Raw genomic sequence first — 19701 nt, forward strand, 5'->3', positions numbered from 1 at the left:
TTTATACAATATACAGTGTTTAAGTTATATTGATAATAAATTAATAATGTTGTTTTTAACACATTTTATATAATTTTTCATTCAAAAAATTGAATGTCATATAAAAAGTAAATTTTCTATATTGTTTAATATTAGTTATTAGTATTTATGCTTAATGTTATTTAAGGTGAAATAAAACTTTTTTCCACAATATTGTTTCTTTAGTAATAAACCACTTTAAATCAAGTTTTTATGATAGGTTTTTATACATTTATTATAATTACAAATAGCTAACAGTTATGTATGCATTGTACGAGCATTCTTTTAAACTTTGGTAGTAAAAAGGAAAAACATTTACATACGAAATTATTTATTTATAAATAAATATGTATAATATATGATTTACAAACAAAATAACTAAACACATTCAAACATGAGTGCAATTCCTTGACCTCCTCCGCAACTTGATGCAGCTACAGTTTTTTTCAACCCTTGTGTTCTGAAAGTAACAAGAAATAAAATATAATTAGGTATATTTTAAGCTTTCAATATAAGTATTTGCCGTATATTTAGTTAATAACCCAGAATTCTGCCCGCGGTTTTTGTGATAACTTAACAAATTAAATACTAAACCAATTGTCGTCAACCACTCTTATCAATTTAAAAGTTGTACAATGCTGTAATTTGTAGCCACATTTATAATTGGTCTTCTGAAACAAGTTTTCATGCAAATAATTTTTCGAATTTGCTTATCTATGCATACTGCCAAGTCTTTATTGTTTTTATTAGATGATTGAATATTAATAATATAATTAGCATAGAAGTGATAATTTGTAAGACACTATTATAACTGGATATTTTTGCAATTTACTGCTTTGTCAATTATTTTTGTTTATTTTTATGTATTACTAGCTTCCGCCCGCGACTCCGTCCGCGCGGATTTCGGTCTTCGCGTGGATGGTTTATTTCTCCATTTTGAGACCTCTGACAATAACATCTTATAAATATCTATTGGACCCAATTCCCAAATACGGTTAGGCCTATAATAATACGCAACGTGTGTTCGCGGTTCTACGGAGCAACGTCTATGGATAAAACTGAAAAATTAAGATTAATTTTTTTCTACGTATTTTTCCAGGATAAAAAGTATCCTATTTTACGCCCAGGATAATAAGGTATAATTATACCAAGTTTCATCGAAATCGAACCGCTAGTTTTCACGTGATGCCTTCACATACAGACAGACAGACAGACAAAAATTTTTTTAATCACATATTTGGGTTTGGTATCGATCCAGTAACACCCCCTGGTAATTATTTTTTCAATATTTTCAATGTACAGAATTGACCCTTCTACAGATTTATTATATGTATAGATTAGAGCGGTTAAAAACTTCCTTACAAACTTCAAATATTCGCGCGCCTTTTTATTAAAGTTGCCATGGCAAAAAAAATTTAAATATTTTTATTTTATTTTAATTCGTTATTCTCAATTCTTAAACATAACAAAAACTTAAGCAAATAGAGAAATAATTAAGAACATTCACATACCTTAATTGATGTACTAAATGCGTAGCCATTCTAGCTCCGGTGGCTGCGACCGGGTGACCCATTGCTATCGCTCCGCCATTTATGTTCACTTTGTTTTTATCTATTCTCAATTCGTTAATAATAGCAAGGGTTTGGGATGCAAATGTTTCGTTTATCTGTAAACACAAAGTTGTTAAATAGTAGTTGATACATACTAATACCACAGCTAATACTATACAACTAAGTTGTTAAAAAATTTAATGTAGAACTAGATAGTATAATATTTGAGTAGGTAAAATTTATCGTAGCTCATTTGTTTATTTTAATTTCGACTAACGCCATGTTATTTCAATAGATATAAAAACGCATGAATACATTGCACCTACGTAAAACTGGATTAAAAATTAATTGTATACCTCAAACAAATCGATATCTTCAATCCTAGTATCTACAACATCCATCAATCTTCTCACAGCTGATACAGCTCCCAGGCCAGTATCCAAAGGGTCTACTCCTACACAGGCCCAGCCAGAAAGTCTGGCCAATGGTGTTAGGTTGTGTTTGTTTACTAACTCCTCAGTGGCTAATAGCAAAGCGGCCGCGCCATCTGCTGGACCCTATAAAGAATACCGATTTTTTTTAAGTAGAGTAATTTTTTAATTACACGTCTGAAAATTACCAGTTCATTTAAAAAAATTAGGTCTCAATTCAACTGTGTTTTTTGATACCTCAGAACTTTCAACTGGATGAATCGGTTTTGATGATGCTTCTTTTATTTGAAAGCCAGTGCCTTCCGTTGCATTTAAATTTTGACCAGTTCAAACTGTTTGAGCAGTTTAGTTATTTTTCTTTAAGAATTATATGCTTTAACTTACAGCGGAATTACCCGACGTAACAATTTGACCATCTTCAATAATCGGAAGTAATGTAGATAGTTTGTCTTGATTTATTTCCGTATCCGGTAAATCATCTATCTTGATCGTATTTGCCTTTTTATTTAGCGTGACTTCCAGTTTAGTTACTTCCGATTCGAATAATTTAGCTTCTTGTGCTGTAACATTGGTTTTGAGTTTAATATTTACTAAGTTTCCACCATAGCGACAAATTTAAAGGGAAACTAACAAACTGTACTAGGTCTTTTTAAGCTATTGCATAGCATCTATCGCGGGCCTTGAGCGCGGGGACCGAATCCAAAAATTCCGTAACGAAAAAAAACCTCACGCTCCCCACTCCGACGGGCGGAGGTGTGGCTTGAAGGCATGCTATGCAATAGCTTTACCGCGGTAGTCCCTGAGTGCCACACGTCTTTTTTTTAATTAGTGCATAGCTCTTGCAAAAGCAAGTAGCCACATTGCCTATTCGATCACTTTCGTCGTATTATGGGTGATCGTACAGCCTACAGGGATAAATTATTGGTTCAAGAAAATCTTAAATTAAGTTCAGTTCTGTAAAACTACGAATTTCGGATAAATATTTAATCTCTTTCTTACCCTTTTTCCATTTTAAATGGCTTTCCATAGCAAAGTTATCAACATCTTCTCTAGAAATATTCATTTTTTTAGCTAAATCTTCAGCCATTCTCTGAAGAGTTAGACCAGTGTAGCTGTCGGGGAATTGAGTTTTGATATGATCCTCTACTTGATAAGCTTTTCCGAGGGTAGTTCCAAATCTTACATTCCGTACAAGCATTGGTAGAGCGGTCATTATTTCTGTTCCACCTGTGAGGCATGCTTTTGCAGAATTGGTAAGTATTTCCTATAAAATACAATGAATGTATTAAATTAAGAATTCATCGATCCCTTGTTTTAACAATCGAACCAAAAGCAGGTAACACAAAACTAAATTTAGGGAAAATGCTGGAGCGAAATAAAACATGCTGCCAAAAATCGGGAGACATGGCGATGTACTGTCGACGCCCTTTGCCCCACCTAGGGGCCTTAGGATATTAAGTAAATAAAGGGCTTTTCGAGGCAATGTGCAAGTCAGGAAAAGCTGGTTTCTCTGGATTCGTTCCTTCAACTGTGGGGGTGTAATGTATCTTGAAAAATATATGTCATTTTAGGCAACTTATTTTTAAGCTTTAAGTTAATAATATTTTATTTTTTCTATACCATTCCACCAGTCACGATAGCTTGTAATCCAGAAGCACATGTCCTGTTCACTCCCAAAGCCGGCTTCTCGATAGGAACGCCCGAATAAATGCCACAGTATCGGGGCGTTTTACCACCGTCACATTGACTTAGCTGAATAATTAAAGGACTTAACTATATTATATCATTAATTCATTATTAAAGAAGTAAAAATAATAGTAATTGATTAGGTCATGGGTCCACTTGAGCGAGTGCAAAACTGTAAGTAAGTATTTCGTTAGGGCGATACATATTCATCACACCATCACCAAAATTTAATCAAATTCAAATTCAAATTCAAATTCAAATTGTCTTTATTTGCTGAATGTAGTTACATATAGCTGAGGTACAAAGTCGATTCAGTAGTTTAGGCACAAAGTAGAAACAGAGTTACTTTCGCGGTCATGGGTCCACTTGAGCGAGTGCATAACTGTAAGTAAGTATTTCGTTAGGGCGATACATAGTCATCACACAATCACCAAAATTTAATCAAAGTCGATTCAGTAGTTTAGGCACAAAATAGAAACAGACCTTCGCATTTATAATAAATAGAAGGATAGTATGGATTAACTTACAAAAAAACAATTTCCTATAATTGTACAGTCTATTAAATTTGGATCAAAATTTGCTGTTTGTATAGCATCTTTAGCTGCCGCCGCAAAAGCGTGTGAAGCTGGCAACTCTCGCAACGATCCGCCATATTTACAAAATGGAGTCCTTTTCGCGCCAACTACGAAAATACCTACCAAAAAAATATTTATTATTAATGATTACGTTAGTATTATGATACACAATGTTAGGTATAATATGATTATCTAAACTTTATTATATTTATCTCAAGATATATAAAGAGATAATTATTGTCAATTGATTATAGAGATTAGTCTTTAGTTAGGTATGTGGTTATCAAGATAGCTTAAATATTTTAGTACATAATAATATGTTTATTATGTATCTATATTTATTAAATAAAGAAGAATAAAACAATTTTCAACTAACCTCTACTTGCGAGAGCCATTTATAGTTCAATTTAAATAATGTGATAATAAACTTGCTATCTTGTTTTTGGCCCCATTCACTTTGTACCTACTGTTTCATATTGAAATGAGATAACTCGTATCTGTTGATATCTGTGTATTTTAGATAGGTACGTTAGAATTATTATTAAACAAATAATGAATTTTGAGTATGTACCTAAGATGTTTATTTTTTTATGAGTAGCGTATTTGAATTCCTCTACGTCTACGTAATTTTACGTAATTTATTTACTTAAGTAGTTTGGTAGGTACTTATTACCTTATAAATATAATTGTTCTTTACACGCTACTTTAGATCGAAATAATAAGTAAGGACTTTATTTATTTATTTATTCATTCATTTATACATCTTTGACTTACAGTAGGTACAAAACATACCAAAACGCACAAAGATAACAATTATTAACATTAAATAGGTCAACTTCAGATTTAGCACGTAAAAATTTATTTAACAGACTTGACCTATTTGGTAATTTAGTTTTTCATGTGAGACTGAAGGTGACTGAGGTCATATCATATACAGGGCCGTATTTTAAAATCGGCTAATATAATGAACATGGACTCTAGGGCCCCACTTCTTAAATATTTGCTTAAAAGTTTCTTAACACAGCTTTGAAGTGTTAATTTTATAAATTAATTGCTCCTGAAAAGTCTGACAGTTAAGGACAGTTAAGGAAAACAAAAAATTATAAAATAAAAATATTTATTTACTTACTTAGTTACTCTAAAAATTACAAAAATCTTTACAAAAAATACACATTCCTAGAAAAATATTATAACATTTTAAGTACTTTCAGACAAAGATAACAATTTTCACTTTAATCACAGCTAATTCCTATTATATCAGTGTCAAGCTGTATGCTGCTGCTGTATGAATTTAATATGATTTTTCATCCAATTTGCATATAAGAATCTTCTACACCGACTCCACAAGCAGAGCGATGCCCTGTCCACCACCAATGCAGGCAGAGCCTATCGCCCGTTTCAGACCGCGCCGTCTGTAAAGAGCATGGGACATTTTAGTATGAAGCCTGGTATACCTACCAATTTGCGATAAAAAAAAAGTCATTTTGGCGGCAAGAGATGAAACATGTGCCAATCGATAGTACATCAAAATACAAATAGGAAATACTCTTTGGTAAAATGTCGTAATTGATACGGTTTCGGAATAAATAAGAGTTTAAAAAAATTTTTTTTTTTTAGTTTTTTGAATTATTTGTTACTTCTTACACTTAAACGTTAAGACAAAGCATATAAAACTTCTAATTTGTAATAAAAGGGTTTCAAAATGTTGTATTACTATCCAAACGAAAGTAATAAACCAACTTTGGGCTAGGGATACGCACGTGCGGTGCGTCACTTATCGACAACCGTTATCGATTCTTAGAAAATCAAAATCGTTCATTTATCAGTGGTAAGTTGTTATGATCATAGTGCGGCCGAATAACAAACATTATGAATGCTTGAAGCTTGAGTTACTTTTATAGGGCTGTTTTGAAATGCGTCAGATTCATGCTTATGCTATGGAATAAGGATTTTCCATCGTTGATAATATCTTTGGGATGAATCGTGATGGATCTGACACCTGAAAATCAAAGCGGGCTTGATAATGGTTCGAGTTTAATTTTTATTACTTTGCTTTTGATGGTAATGTAGCATTTTTAAAAACCTTTTATTACAAATTCTAAGTTTTATAATGTTTACCTTAACATTTAAGTAAGAAACATTAAAAAGTAAAAAAAAAAACTTATTTACTCCAATACTCAATACTCAATAATTTATTTGCATCCGAAACTGAAACTAAACTAATCTTCATCGTAACTAACCATATCGATAACGGTTGTCGATAAGTGACGCACCGCACGTGCGTATCCCTAGCCCAAAGTTGGTTTATTACTTTGGTTTAGATAGTAATGCAACGTTTTAAAACCCTTTTTTAGGGTTCCGTAGCCAAAATGGCAAAAACGGAACCCTTATAGTTTCGTCATGTCCGTCTGTCCGTCTGTCCGTCTGTCCGTCTGTCACAGCCGATTTACTCGGAAACTATAAGTACTACAGTGATGAAATTTGATGGGAATATGTGTTGTATGAACCGCTACAAAAATATGACACTAAATAGTAAAAAAAAGAATTGGGGGTGGGGCCCCCCATACATGTAACTGAGGGATGAAATTTTTTTTTTCGATGTACATACCCGTGTGGGGTATCAATGGAAAGGTCTTTTAAAATGATATAAAGTTTTCTAAAAAACATTTTTCTTAAAGTGAACGGTTTTTGAGATATCAGCTCTCAAAGTCGTAAAAAGTATGTCCCCCCCCCTCTATTTTTATAACTACGGGGTATAAAATTCTAAAAAAAATAGAGGTGATGCATGCTAATTAACTCTTTCAACGATTTTTGGTTTGATCAAAGTATCTCTTATAGTTTTTGAGATAGGTTGATTTAACTGTAATTTATTATATTTGCTGCTACGGAACCCTTTGTGCGCGAGCCCGACTCGCACTTGGCCGGTTTTTTACAAATTAGAAGTTTTATATGCTTTGTCTTAACCTTTAATTGTAAGAAGTAACAAATAATTCAAAAAACTGAAAAAAAAATTTTTTTTTTTAACCCTTATTTATTCCGAAACCGTATCAATTACGACATTTTACCAAAGGGTATTTCCTATTTGTATTTTGATGTACTATCGATTGGCACATGTTTCATCTCTTGCCGCCAAAATGAAGTTTTTTCAAAATTTCCAACTTTAGGTATACCAGTTAGGTTCCTTGCTTTTTAACATAATGTTAATCATATAAGTAATCAAGCAGATCGTAAATAGAAATAATATTGTTAATTAATTTGATAATTGAATGGATTTTGTAATGGTTATTAAATTTATAAGATAATTATAATACTAACATAGTTTTAAGGTATACTAAGAACTATATGGATGAAAATCTGAATTAAAATAACAACAACACATTAAATTCTCTAAAGGGCCTCTGCGTGTTGGACCTGTGTTCCCACGTAAGCCTTCCAAAGGACCGGGTATCATCCTTACGGCGATACCCGTGTATTATGGAGAGAGACATAATAATAATAACATATTAATAACTAGCTATCCGGCTTCGACAGCGCGTTATTTCTGTACCAAATTTCATCCAAATCCGTTCAGCAATTTTTACATGAAGGAGCAACAAACAAACATAAAAAACTTTCGCATTTATAATATTAGCAGGATTAATATAGACAAATAATTTATGACTATAATTTTTAAAATTATTCATTTTATTTCATTCTAGCAATCTTAACATACCTTAGCTCATGTACAAGATGTGCCGTGATCCGAGCTCCGGAGGCCCCGACGGGATGCCCCATGGCTATGGCTCCACCGTTCACGTTTAACTTGCTTTGGTCTAAGTTCATTTCCTTCACGCAAGCTAGCGTTTGCGCAGCGAACGCCTCGTTTATCTGAGGATAGATTTTTATTAAATGATTTACCTATTGATGTTTCTTTAATAACTCAGCCCCCGAAATCACAATAGAAAATCTATTGTGTCGTGGTCCGATCGGGCCGCTCGGGGCTCAATGGGTTAATTGTCTTTGTTCTGTTATTAATTCAGTTTTTATAGGGAACACTATTTCCCATCATAACCGACGTATTAATATAAAATACTTGACTCTTAATATACAAAATTAAATATTTAAGAATTAATAATGTAGACCATATAGTCGTCCTAATGCAATATTGATAAAGAAAGATACCTATTTTATACATTTTCTTACCTCAAGCAAATCAATATCATTCATCGACATTTTAGTGGCAGCGAGCAAGTTTTGGATAGCCGGTACAGGCCCAATGCCCATAATGCTAGGATCTACACCAACATAGGACCAGCCTACGAGCCTGGCCAAAGGTTTGAGCTGATGCTGCTTTACTGCCTCTTCACTAGCAAGTATGAGAGCTCCAGCTCCATCGTTTACACCCTGTATGATAAAAACTGATCTTAAATACGTAGGAGCAAAAATGTACCCGCATTGTGGCTTCTAAATTCCAATTACTATGAAGGATATACAGATCCAAATTCTTTTTAAGAAAAGTATGTGACACATTCTTAATATGAAAAGTATACAGAAGTATGCATGCAACAAAATTCAAGGTTTTTACCGATGTATCTCAATAAACACTAGTCTGCAAAACATTTAATGTTTCTAAGTAGCATTTTAAAAAGTTCGATAATTTAAAGTGATTCTTTACCGAAGAGTTTCCAGCAGTAACAACGCCTCCTTTCCTGAAGAGCACCGGCAGCTTGTGCAGCGCCTCCGCAGTGGTCTCCGGTCGGGGATGTTCGTCTCTCTCCACAAGCACCTCTTGCTTTTTTACTTTCACAGCAACGGGTGCCATTTCTTCTTTGAATACTCCACTGTCAAACGCTAGAAATAACAATTAAGAGATGAAAATATATTAATACTGATGGGGACACACACCATAAAGAGGAGCATAAAATACTTTATTTTAAAATAAGAGAAGTAATCAACGTAAAATCATTTATTATTTGATTTAAAATATTTACCTGCTTTCCATCTCTTCTGTGACTGCAACGCGAACTCATCAACTTCGCCTCTTTGTAACTTATATTTCTCCGCAAGATTCTCAGCTGTTTGCGGCATAGTGAAGTTGCAGAAGGTATCCAAAGAGGACCTTGTTAGCGCGTCTTCGAACTCTATCTGTGCTCCTAGAGCAGTGCCGAAACGAACGTTCCTAACCACGAATGGGACAGAGGACATGTTTTCAGTACCACCAGTTAGAGATATTTGAGCCACTCCTGTTAGAATGTCCTGTAAATAAAAATGTATAGTGTAAACAGTAGCTGTATCGTATCGATCAAAAACATAGAGATACCTAGCTAATTGGTACGTCTTTAAATTCGGCGCATGCTTCAACAATTTATGCTTTATTTAATTATATATATAAATAAAAATATAAAGATGAAGAGTTTGTTTTTTTAAAGTGAAACTTTTATTACATCGCCTCAAACTTTTTGGTCTGTGTAGCGCATGTCGCGTGTATCGCGGCAACCGAGTAGGTATTACCTACTCGGCACGCGACATGCGCTACACAAAGCAGTGTTCCGAACCGTTCGAACAATTTCATTTTACCGGGGTTTCATAAAACCACACCCTTGGATATGTCGCCATGACCTCACCTTCACCGAGTAGGCCGAGTAGGTAGACCATACCTATTACCGAGTAGACCAAGTAGACTGCACCTTCGAGTAGACCAAACCTATTACCGAGTAGACGAAGTAGACCGCTCCTTCGAGTAAACCAAACCTATTACCGAGTAGACCAATTAGACCGCACCTTCGAGTAGACCATACCTATTACCGAGTAGACCAAGTAGACCGCACCTTCGAGTAGACCAAACCTATTACCGAGTAGACCAAGTAGACCGCACCTTCACCGATTAGTCCAAGTAGACCATACCTATTACCGAGTCGACCAAGTAGACCACACCTTCGAGTAGACTAATCCTATTACCGAGTAGACCAAGTAGACCAATCCTATTATCGAATAGACCAAGTAGACCACATCAATTTCCGAGTAGACCAAGTAGACTGCACCTTCACAGAGAAGACCAAGTAGACCGCACCTTCACCGAGTAGACCAAGTAGACCGTACCTTCACCGAGTAGACCAAGTAGACCACACCAATTTCCGAGTAGACTACATCAATTTCCGAGTAGACCAAGTAGACCGCACCTTCGAGTAGACCAAACCTATTACCGAGTAGACCAAGTAGACCGCACTTTCACCGATTAGTCCAAGTAGACCAATCCTATTATCGAATAGACCAAGTAGACCACATCAATTTCCGAGTAGACCAAGTAGACCGCACCTTCACCGAGTAGACCAAGTATACCACACCAATAGACCACATCAATTTCCGAGTAGACCAAGTAGACCGCACCTTCACCGAGTAGACCAAGTATACCACACCAAATTCCGAGTAGACCAAGTATACCACACCAAATTCCGAGTAGAACAAGTAGACCGCACCTTCACAGAGAAGACCAAGTAGACCACACCAATTTCCGAGTAGTCTACATCAATTTCCGAGTAGACCAAGTAGACCGCACATTCGAGTAGACCAAACCTATTACCGAGTAGACCAAGTAGACCGTACATTCGAGGAGACCAAACCTATTACCGAGTAGACCAATTAGACGATGATAATGACATGGTCTGTGTAGCGCATGTCGCGTGTATCGCGGCAACCGAGTAGGTATTACCTACTCGGCACGCGACATGCGCTACACAAAGCAGTGTTCCGAACCGTTCGAACAATTTCATTTTACCGGGGTTTCATAAAACCACACCCTTGGATATGTCGCCATGACCTCACCTTCACCGAGTAGGCCGAGTAGGTAGACCATACCTATTACCGAGTAGACCAAGTAGACTGCACCTTCGAGTAGACCAAACCTATTACCGAGTAGACGAAGTAGACCGCTCCTTCGAGTAAACCAAACCTATTACCGAGTAGACCAATTAGACCGCACCTTCGAGTAGACCATACCTATTACCGAGTAGACCAAGTAGACCGCACCTTCGAGTAGACCACACCTATTACCGAGTAGACCAAGTAGACCGCACCTTCACCGATTAGTCCAAGTAGACCATACCTATTACCGAGTCGACCAAGTAGACCACACCTTCGAGTAGACTAATCCTATTACCGAGTAGACCAAGTAGACCAATCCTATTATCGAATAGACCAAGTAGACCACATCAATTTCCGAGTAGACCAAGTAGACTGCACCTTCACAGAGAAGACCAAGTAGACCGCACCTTCACCGAGTAGACCAAGTAGACCGTACCTTCACCGAGTAGACCAAGTAGACCACACCAATTTCCGAGTAGACTACATCAATTTCCGAGTAGAACAAGTAGACCGCACATTCAAGTAGACCAAACCTATTACCGAGTAGACCAAGTAGACCGCTCCTTCGAGTAGACCATACCTATTACCGAGTAGACCAAGTAGACCGCACCTTCACCGAGTAGACCAAGTAGACCGCACCTAGATTACCAAGTAGACCAAGTAGACCGCACCTTCGAGTAGACCAAACCTATTACCGAGTAGAACAAGTAGATCGCACATTCGAGTAGACCAAACCTATTACCGAGTAGACCAAGTAGACCGCACCTTCGAGTAGACCAAACCTATTACCGAGTAGAACAAGTAGATCGCACATTCGAGTAGACCAAACCTATTACCGAGTAGACCAATTAGACCGCTCCTTCGAGTAGACCATACCTATTACCGAGTAGACCAAGTAGACCGCTCCTTCGAGTAGACCAAAATGCATCGGTCGAACCGTACGATAATAAATATCGTACAAATACGATAATTTTGTGCCTAAGTTTCACTTTTACCGTGGTTTCATAAAACCACACAACATTTTTTTTATTTATTTCAACTCGCTTATCTCGGGAACAACTGGACCGATTTAAAAAAAAAATTCTGTCACCGTTGAATATGTTGGTACGCGTGATCTCTGAGTGCTTTATTGATTCGGATACGAACGAAGACGGCGCGGTCCGCTAATTTATTATTATTAAACTTAAATCTAAATATGAATTATTATTTATTGAATGATGAGTAATGAACAATCCACTTACTTGAGCGCTATTAACAATGGCCTGGAAACCAGAGCCACATAGTCTATTAACACCGAGCGTAGGTTTCTCTTGCGGGATTCCGGACTTCAGGGCCCCGTGTCGAGCGGCTAGGGCCCCATCTCCAGATCCACTTATCTGTCAAAAGAATAGGATAATTATCTGGTGTAAGTGTATCTAATATGCGCTTTCAATTGGGTTTGTAATTTAAGTTGGTATATACTCATTACCAGAATTAAGGCAGTAAGTTTTGTTAGTCTGTCTGTTTGTTCTGGTTAGTCTCTGGAACGACTGGACCGATTTTAACGGGACGTTCACTGACAGGTAGTCGTTGTGATAAGGAGTAAATTAGGCTTCTTTTTATCCTGATATTTTATAAGGATGAGGAATACCTACTAGGAATAAAAGGAAAAACTCACTCTGGACACAGCTATTTATAAGTAAATGTGTGATATAAACAATTTAAAGTAAGCTCTAGATACGCACAGAATTAACTTGCCCAACCACCACACTGTCTACTGCCGCGGGCAGCACGTTGCCAGCTTTGAGCGCCTCTCTAGCGGCCGCAGCAAAGAGGTCCGCGGGGTGCGTGTCCTTTAGGGCCCCGCCATATCGGCCGAAAGGTGTCCTTTTCGCCGCTACTATGAATATACCTGCGAACAAGATTTTATTACTAAATAAAAATGTTGTGTGGTTTTATGAAACCACGGTAAAAGTGAAACTTAGGCACAAAATTATCGTATTTGTACGATATTTATTATCGTACGGTTCGACCGATGCATTTTGGTCTACTCGAAGGAGCGGTCTACTTGGTCTACTCGGTAATAGGTATGGTCTACTCGAAGGAGCGGTCTAATTGGTCTACTCGGTAATAGGTTTGGTCTACTCGAATGTGCGATCTACTTGTTCTACTCGGTAATAGGTTTGGTCTACTCGAAGGTGCTGTCTACTTGGTCTACTCGGTAATAGGTTTGGTCTACTCGAATGTGCGATCTACTTGTTCTACTCGGTAATAGGTTTGGTCTACTCGAAGGTGCGGTCTACTTGGTCTACTTGGTAATCTAGGTGCGGTCTACTTGGTCTACTCGGTAATTGGTGCGGTCTACTTGGTCTACTCGGTAATAGGTTTGGTCTACTCGAAGGAGCGGTCTACTTGGTCTACTCGGTAATAGGTTTGGTCTACTTGAAGGTGCGGTCTACTTGTTCTACTCGGAAATTGATGTAGTCTACTCGGAAATTGGTGTGGTCTACTTGGTCTACTCGGTGAAGGTACGGTCTACTTGGTCTACTCGGTGAAGGTGCGGTCTACTTGGTCTTCTCTGTGAAGGTGCGGTCTACTTGGTCTACTCGGAAATTGATGTGGTCTACTTGGTCTATTCGATAATAGGATTGGTCTACTTGGTCTACTCGGTAATAGGATTAGTCTACTCGAAGGTGTGGTCTACTTGGTCGACTCGGTAATAGGTATGGTCTACTTGGACTAATCGGTGAAGGTGCGGTCTACTTGGTCTACTCGGTAATAGGTTTGGTCTACTCGAAGGTGCGGTCTACTTGGTCTACTCGGTAATAGGTATGGTCTACTCGAAGGTGCGGTCTAATTGGTCTACTCGGTAATAGGTTTGGTTTACTCGAAGGAGCGGTCTACTTCGTCTACTCGGTAATAGGTTTGGTCTACTCGAAGGTGCAGTCTACTTGGTCTACTCGGTAATAGGTATGGTCTACCTACTCGGCCTACTCGGTGAAGGTGAGGTCATGGCGACATATCCAAGGGTGTGGTTTTATGAAACCCCGGTAAAATGAAATTGTTCGAACGGTTCGGAACACTGCTTTGTGTAGCGCATGTCGCGTGCCGAGTAGGTAATACCTACTCGGTTGCCGCGATACACGCGACATGCGCTACACAGACCATGTCATTATCATCGTCTAATTGGTCTACTCGGTAATAGGTTTGGTCTCCTCGAAGGTACGGTCTACTTGGTCTACTCGGTAATAGGTTTGGTCTACTCGAAGGTGCGGTCTACTTGGTCTACTCGGAAATTGATGTAGACTACTCGGAAATTGGTGTGGTCTACTTGGTCTTCTCTGTGAAGGTGCGGTCTACTTGTTCTACTCGGAATTTGGTGTGGTATACTTGGTCTACTCGGAATTTGGTGTGGTATACTTGGTCTACTCGGTGAAGGTGCGGTCTACTTGGTCTACTCGGAAATTGATGTGGTCTATTGGTGTGGTATACTTGGTCTACTCGGTGAAGGTGCGGTCTACTTGGTCTACTCGGAAATTGATGTGGTCTACTTGGTCTATTCGATAATAGGATTGGTCTACTTGGACTAATCGGTGAAAGTGCGGTCTACTTGGTCTACTCGGTAATAGGTTTGGTCTACTCGAAGGTGCGGTCTACTTGGTCTACTCGGAAATTGATGTAGTCTACTCGGAAATTGGTGTGGTCTACTTGGTCTACTCGGTGAAGGTACGGTCTACTTGGTCTACTCGGTGAAGGTGCGGTCTACTTGGTCTTCTCTGTGAAGGTGCAGTCTACTTGGTCTACTCGGAAATTGATGTGGTCTACTTGGTCTATTCGATAATAGGATTGGTCTACTTGGTCTACTCGGTAATAGGATTAGTCTACTCGAAGGTGTGGTCTACTTGGTCGACTCGGTAATAGGTATGGTCTACTTGGACTAATCGGTGAAGGTGCGGTCTACTTGGTCTACTCGGTAATAGGTTTGGTCTACTCGAAGGTGCGGTCTACTTGGTCTACTCGGTAATAGGTATGGTCTACTCGAAGGTGCGGTCTAATTGGTCTACTCGGTAATAGGTTTGGTTTACTCGAAGGAGCGGTCTACTTCGTCTACTCGGTAATAGGTTTGGTCTACTCGAAGGTGCAGTCTACTTGGTCTACTCGGTAATAGGTATGGTCTACCTACTCGGCCTACTCGGTGAAGGTGAGGTCATGGCGACATATCCAAGGGTGTGGTTTTATGAAACCCCGGTAAAATGAAATTGTTCGAACGGTTCGGAACACTGCTTTGTGTAGCGCATGTCGCGTGCCGAGTAGGTAATACCTACTCGGTTGCCGCGATACACGCGACATGCGCTACACAGACCAAAAAGTTTGAGGCGATGTAATAAAAGTTTCACTTTAATAAAATATCCTAAGAAAAAAAATTGGTCGAATCATGGACCGAATATTTAGTATAAAAATTAAAATATACCTATAGCTACATCATACGTCATGAACCTATGTATATTGTTATTCAATGCTTACAGATATTATAAAAATTAAAAAGTAACTCTGCCGTCTGCGAACGCTTATTCGCCTAATCCACTGATCCAATTTTGATGAAATTGGCAACAAAGATAGACTAGACTAAAACTTGTATAGGAAAAATATTTTATCCGATTAATCTAACCTAAACCCAAAGTGTAGTCCTAAGTTTAATGAATTTCTAAAAAAACTATCTGTACTGTGTATCACTATCGGTGAGTACTATTTGTATACGTAGTATATTATTATTAGTCTGTGGTACTATCTATTGAAATAAATAGGTCTGTCTGAAACATTGGTCTGAAATTGAATTATGCTGAGAACAGAATACGTTCTGTTAGTAATAGTAATTGTTTAGTAATTGTCTTACATAGGTATGTCACGGAATATAAATACATACCTACTAGCAATTAGCATAGGTACCTACTATGAATAATTTAATCAACTAAATAGTGTAAAACAAAGTCGCTTTCTCTGTCCCTATATACCTAGGTACAGGGTGTCCCACTGTTGGTACTTGGTAAGTATACAACTTAGGATAGGATAAGGACACTGAGTGGGACAGTGAGGTTATAGTTTTGCATACGCTGAGTACGTAAAAAATACTTATAAAGTTCCATAATCCACTATTACTTACGTATATAATTTATTAGGTTTTAGACAAAGCGGGAAAACGCCGGCGGAAAGCTAGTAATTATTGTAAGCAAATAAAAATATAATTAAAATTTCAATCTATGTATTCAGGTATTTAATCAACAACTGCAGTTTTGTTGAATTTATATTTTTGGTTTTATGGCATTCAAATGCTTTATAAATATAAATTTATAAAGAATAGAAAAAATTCGATCACGAGGCGGGACTCGAACCCGCATCCTTTCGCGCCATTCCGGGGCGGATGCCTAACCAACTCAGCCACTCGTGACCCGCCTGAGCGATCGAATTTATTCTTTCTATTCTTTATAAATTTATAACTGCAGTTTTATAAAATTTAGAGGTAACTAGGTATTGTATGACATTAATTTATCTCTGTAGATCTTCAAAGACAAATGTTTCCACGATAAGATAATGATTACGTAAATATTCATCGTTTATTTATATATCCAGGGATTCAGGGGGAAAGTAAACTTTCGCCTAATGCCGCGCCGCGCCGGTCTCACATTCGCAGGAATACGCAAACCCACAAGACGTGTAGGACGACATAATCAAAGAGTATAGTAACTATTTAAAAGTATTAAGTATGATCACAGAGCAAGATTATGATGTTATGAACCCACTATGAACCCGTACAGTGTACACCACAGAGCAAGTAATATAGGTAGTGTACACTGTACGAATGAATGCATGCAAATGTGAGTGACCCGGACCATAGATCCTATGAATGGTATGATAATGACCACATAATGATATAGCGAGAAGGTAGGTATCTACCTTTACCTTTACCGGTAATTGGTAAACATTCAGTAAATTTATCGAGAATCGACCGATTTACATAAACTTAGATACGTTAGGTAAAAACCAATGACTAAGGAATCCTATGGACAGGGCATAATGTTCTATACAAACAACTGATTATACAAATATCATGCATTTCGATACCGAAATAATAAAACGAATACTGTCTCTTTCTAACTAATGAATATTCTGCTAAGTGAAAATATATGACTATACGTCAGTCAGTGCTAATTCTATACCGTTTGACATTTGAAGTTAGCTCAAATACCTACTGTGGCCGGGCGCCATTTTATGTTCTCGTTATTATGATGTACATGCTCTGTCATTGCTCCGTAGTAAACATTGAAAAATATTGAATATTTTTGTGATTGTGACAAACATTTGTGTCTAAAACATATAGAGTGGTCAAGGACAAATAGTGGCATAATACCAAAGCGCAGTATTGTGGGATGTGGCTCCGGAAAGAATGAAAACTAGAAAAGTTTGTCTTTGCACCGGTATGTATACGTTTTGACTGAAATATTAGTTATTACTTTGCTGATTTACTTATTTTCATGTATATTGAATTGAGGAGTATTCACAGACTATGTTCAGTGTAAAATTGTTACCAAATATAGCTTTATTTTGTATATTTTCGTTCTAGTAAAATAATGAATTTGGGTGCTAGTGATGACTTATAATATCGACATCAGCAAAATGTTCGATGAAGACGTGCGTCTCCCAAGGCTGTGTCATTAATCTTAAGAATAGTTGCTTTGGTGAATACACTTCCAAAATAACAAATTAATTTTGCCAAGAGCAGCAGAAGGAAAAATAAAACACTTAAATTTACCTAATATGAATTTTAACTTAAGTAAGATTAATCGCTTTTATAGTAGGTACTTTAAAAATGTATTTATAAATAAGTCAGGTCAGGACTAAAATTATAATAACCTAAAAATTCATTTTTTGAAGGTTACCAAGAAGTGAAAATAGAAAAGGAGAATGGTTAGAAGCAATTGAAAATGAAAATATCAAGCCAAATGTAAAGGATATAATATCATAGTATGTTCCCTACATTTCCCCGAAAGTGCTTTCAATAGAACAATGGATGTGATTAGTCTGCACGATGATGCTATACCAGTATGTCTGCCGCTGCATTCACACAGGGTGAGGTTTTTATCTGTAGACACGTGATGTCTTCCAATTTACTTTTGGTCTTTTTATTTAGATTTAGGGCTGTCATTTATAATCTAACGTTTCTCCTATTTTGAAGGAGGCCTGTGAACAAACTGAGATGGTTTTATATGATTTTTTGAGTACAAACTTGGGTGATATTTGGTTGTTGAAATGTTATTGACTGAGGGAAAGTGCAATTTACTTTAAATACATGGGGTGTTTTAAGTTATTTTTCTATTCTTTATAAATTTATATTTATAAAGCATTTCAATGCCATAAAACCAAAAATATAAATTCAAGTTCCGCTATTGTAAGCCCTAATGTTGATATTAATTTCAAACCATCAGCATTGCCCTTTTAATTAAAATGTATTGCATTTTAGTTTAAATGTAAAGTGAACAATGCTAGTTAATGTAAACTGTGACATTTCATTTCCAGGTACCAGTTGAGCCTCAAATCCCGAACTCAAAAATGAACAGAGTGTATCTGAGTGCATTCCAGGCTACACAAAATAGTTTAGCTCTATAATTTTCTCTATTATTATATATTATTGTTTTTTTTGTCTATTATTTATAAATAAATAAATACAATTACTGTATATTGTGTTGTTCATCGTAATAAAATACTATTATATACCTATATTAGTATATGTTATGTTATTTCATTATATTACATTCCTCAAAACTGAAATTACCAAATTGTAAGTCTACCGTAATCCTTATATCGAAGTCAAAATTGAACTGGATTTATCAAATTATACAGGGTTAGCTATCTTGTCCGGCGAGGTTGCTGGTGTTTTACAAGTAACCCTGTATAGGTGTTACCGTCACGAGCAGCCATCGTCATACTTAATTTTATTAATTGGCATTGTCATTTTTTCCATTTGTAATTTTACTTCTATGTTTTGTACAATAAAGTTAAAATAAATAAAAAAGAGTGTGTGTTTATGTACACGCGTTACAAGTTACGCGCCAAAAGAAGTATAACTTCAAAAAAAATATATTAATATTATTTTTATATCGATAAACATAATAATGTTTATCGATATATTCTCGGCACTAAACACCGACATGTTTTGTTACAAGCAATATGGCGCCGGCCACACTTTTTTTGTAGGTATGTCACTTCCATGTGATTCCTTATTCATTGGTAAAAACGTACGGCGAAAAGTATCAAAAACATTCTCCTAAATGTGTAGGTTATCTCTCGCTCTATTAAATTTATTGTACAAGAAACAGAACAATAATATTTGTTATTATGTTTGTTCTAATACAGTTACGTAATCAAGTTCATTCACCTTTATTAATTGCAACTGCCATTTGAGTAAACTTGTAACACACGTTCGTCGCACTTAAAACGCGATAGCGAACTAAATAAATATGAAAAACCTTGGATTTACGGTCGCAACGCTTAGCAATAATTATTATTACAAGTATTTTTTTCAGTAATTATCTGATACTTATGTATCTATCGAAAGTTATACAGTTC

The 19701-nt window shown here is 36.7% G+C and overlaps 2 protein-coding genes and 1 long non-coding RNA gene across 4 annotated transcripts; 1 reads left to right on the top strand and 2 right to left on the bottom strand.

Moving 5' to 3' along the window:
- Nucleotides 1-332: 332 nt before the first annotated feature.
- LOC123699090 (3-ketoacyl-CoA thiolase, mitochondrial-like) lies at nucleotides 333-4735 on the bottom strand. The gene is made up of 8 exons (XM_045645957.1): nucleotides 4637-4735; nucleotides 4213-4379; nucleotides 3620-3751; nucleotides 2999-3263; nucleotides 2384-2559; nucleotides 1925-2125; nucleotides 1530-1684; nucleotides 333-478 (listed from the first exon to the last, which is right to left on the bottom strand). The coding sequence occupies exons 1-8, from the start codon at nucleotides 4653-4655 to the stop codon at nucleotides 397-399; spliced, it is 1197 nt and encodes a 398-aa protein (XP_045501913.1). The 5' UTR covers nucleotides 4656-4735; the 3' UTR covers nucleotides 333-396.
- A 625-nt stretch (nucleotides 4736-5360) lies between these two features.
- On the bottom strand, nucleotides 5361-19582 carry LOC123699091 (3-ketoacyl-CoA thiolase, mitochondrial-like). The gene is made up of 8 exons (XM_045645958.1): nucleotides 19511-19582; nucleotides 12825-12991; nucleotides 12342-12476; nucleotides 9231-9495; nucleotides 8915-9090; nucleotides 8443-8643; nucleotides 7973-8127; nucleotides 5361-5672 (listed from the first exon to the last, which is right to left on the bottom strand). The coding sequence occupies exons 1-8, from the start codon at nucleotides 19530-19532 to the stop codon at nucleotides 5591-5593; spliced, it is 1203 nt and encodes a 400-aa protein (XP_045501914.1). The 5' UTR covers nucleotides 19533-19582; the 3' UTR covers nucleotides 5361-5590.
- LOC123699092 lies at nucleotides 17511-18811 on the top strand. Of its 2 annotated transcripts, none has more exons than XR_006752486.1 (3): nucleotides 17511-17552; nucleotides 18010-18204; nucleotides 18652-18811. It is a non-coding gene; the product is annotated as an uncharacterized LOC123699092 (long non-coding RNA). The 2 variants fall into 2 exon arrangements; XR_006752485.1 differs by lacking the exon at nucleotides 17511-17552 and adding an exon at nucleotides 17871-17908.
- Nucleotides 19583-19701: the final 119 nt, after the last annotated feature.

Source organism: Colias croceus, chromosome 17, assembly GCF_905220415.1.
Source record: "Colias croceus chromosome 17, ilColCroc2.1".
NCBI lineage: Eukaryota > Metazoa > Arthropoda > Insecta > Lepidoptera > Pieridae > Colias > Colias croceus.

What these genes read in the sequence shown, in the direction of transcription:
- LOC123699090 (XM_045645957.1), bottom strand. An exon ending in TTATAGGAAATTGTTTTTTT is followed by an intron (nt 3,752 to 4,212) that starts GTAAGTTAATCC and finishes TTAATTATTCAG; the next exon opens with CTAAGTCAATGTGACGGTGG. An exon ending in CCATTTAAAATGGAAAAAGG is followed by an intron (nt 2,560 to 2,998) that starts GTAAGAAAGAGA and finishes CCAATGTTACAG; the next exon opens with CACAAGAAGCTAAATTATTC.
- LOC123699091 (XM_045645958.1), bottom strand. Translation starts at nt 19,532, where the DNA reads ATGGCAGTTGCAATTAATAAAG. An exon ending in ACAGAAGAGATGGAAAGCAG is followed by an intron (nt 9,091 to 9,230) that starts GTAAATATTTTA and finishes TGTTATTTCTAG; the next exon opens with CGTTTGACAGTGGAGTATTC. An exon ending in CATCTTGTACATGAGCTAAG is followed by an intron (nt 5,673 to 7,972) that starts GTATGTTAAGAT and finishes TGCTCTTTACAG; the next exon opens with ACGGCGCGGTCTGAAACGGG.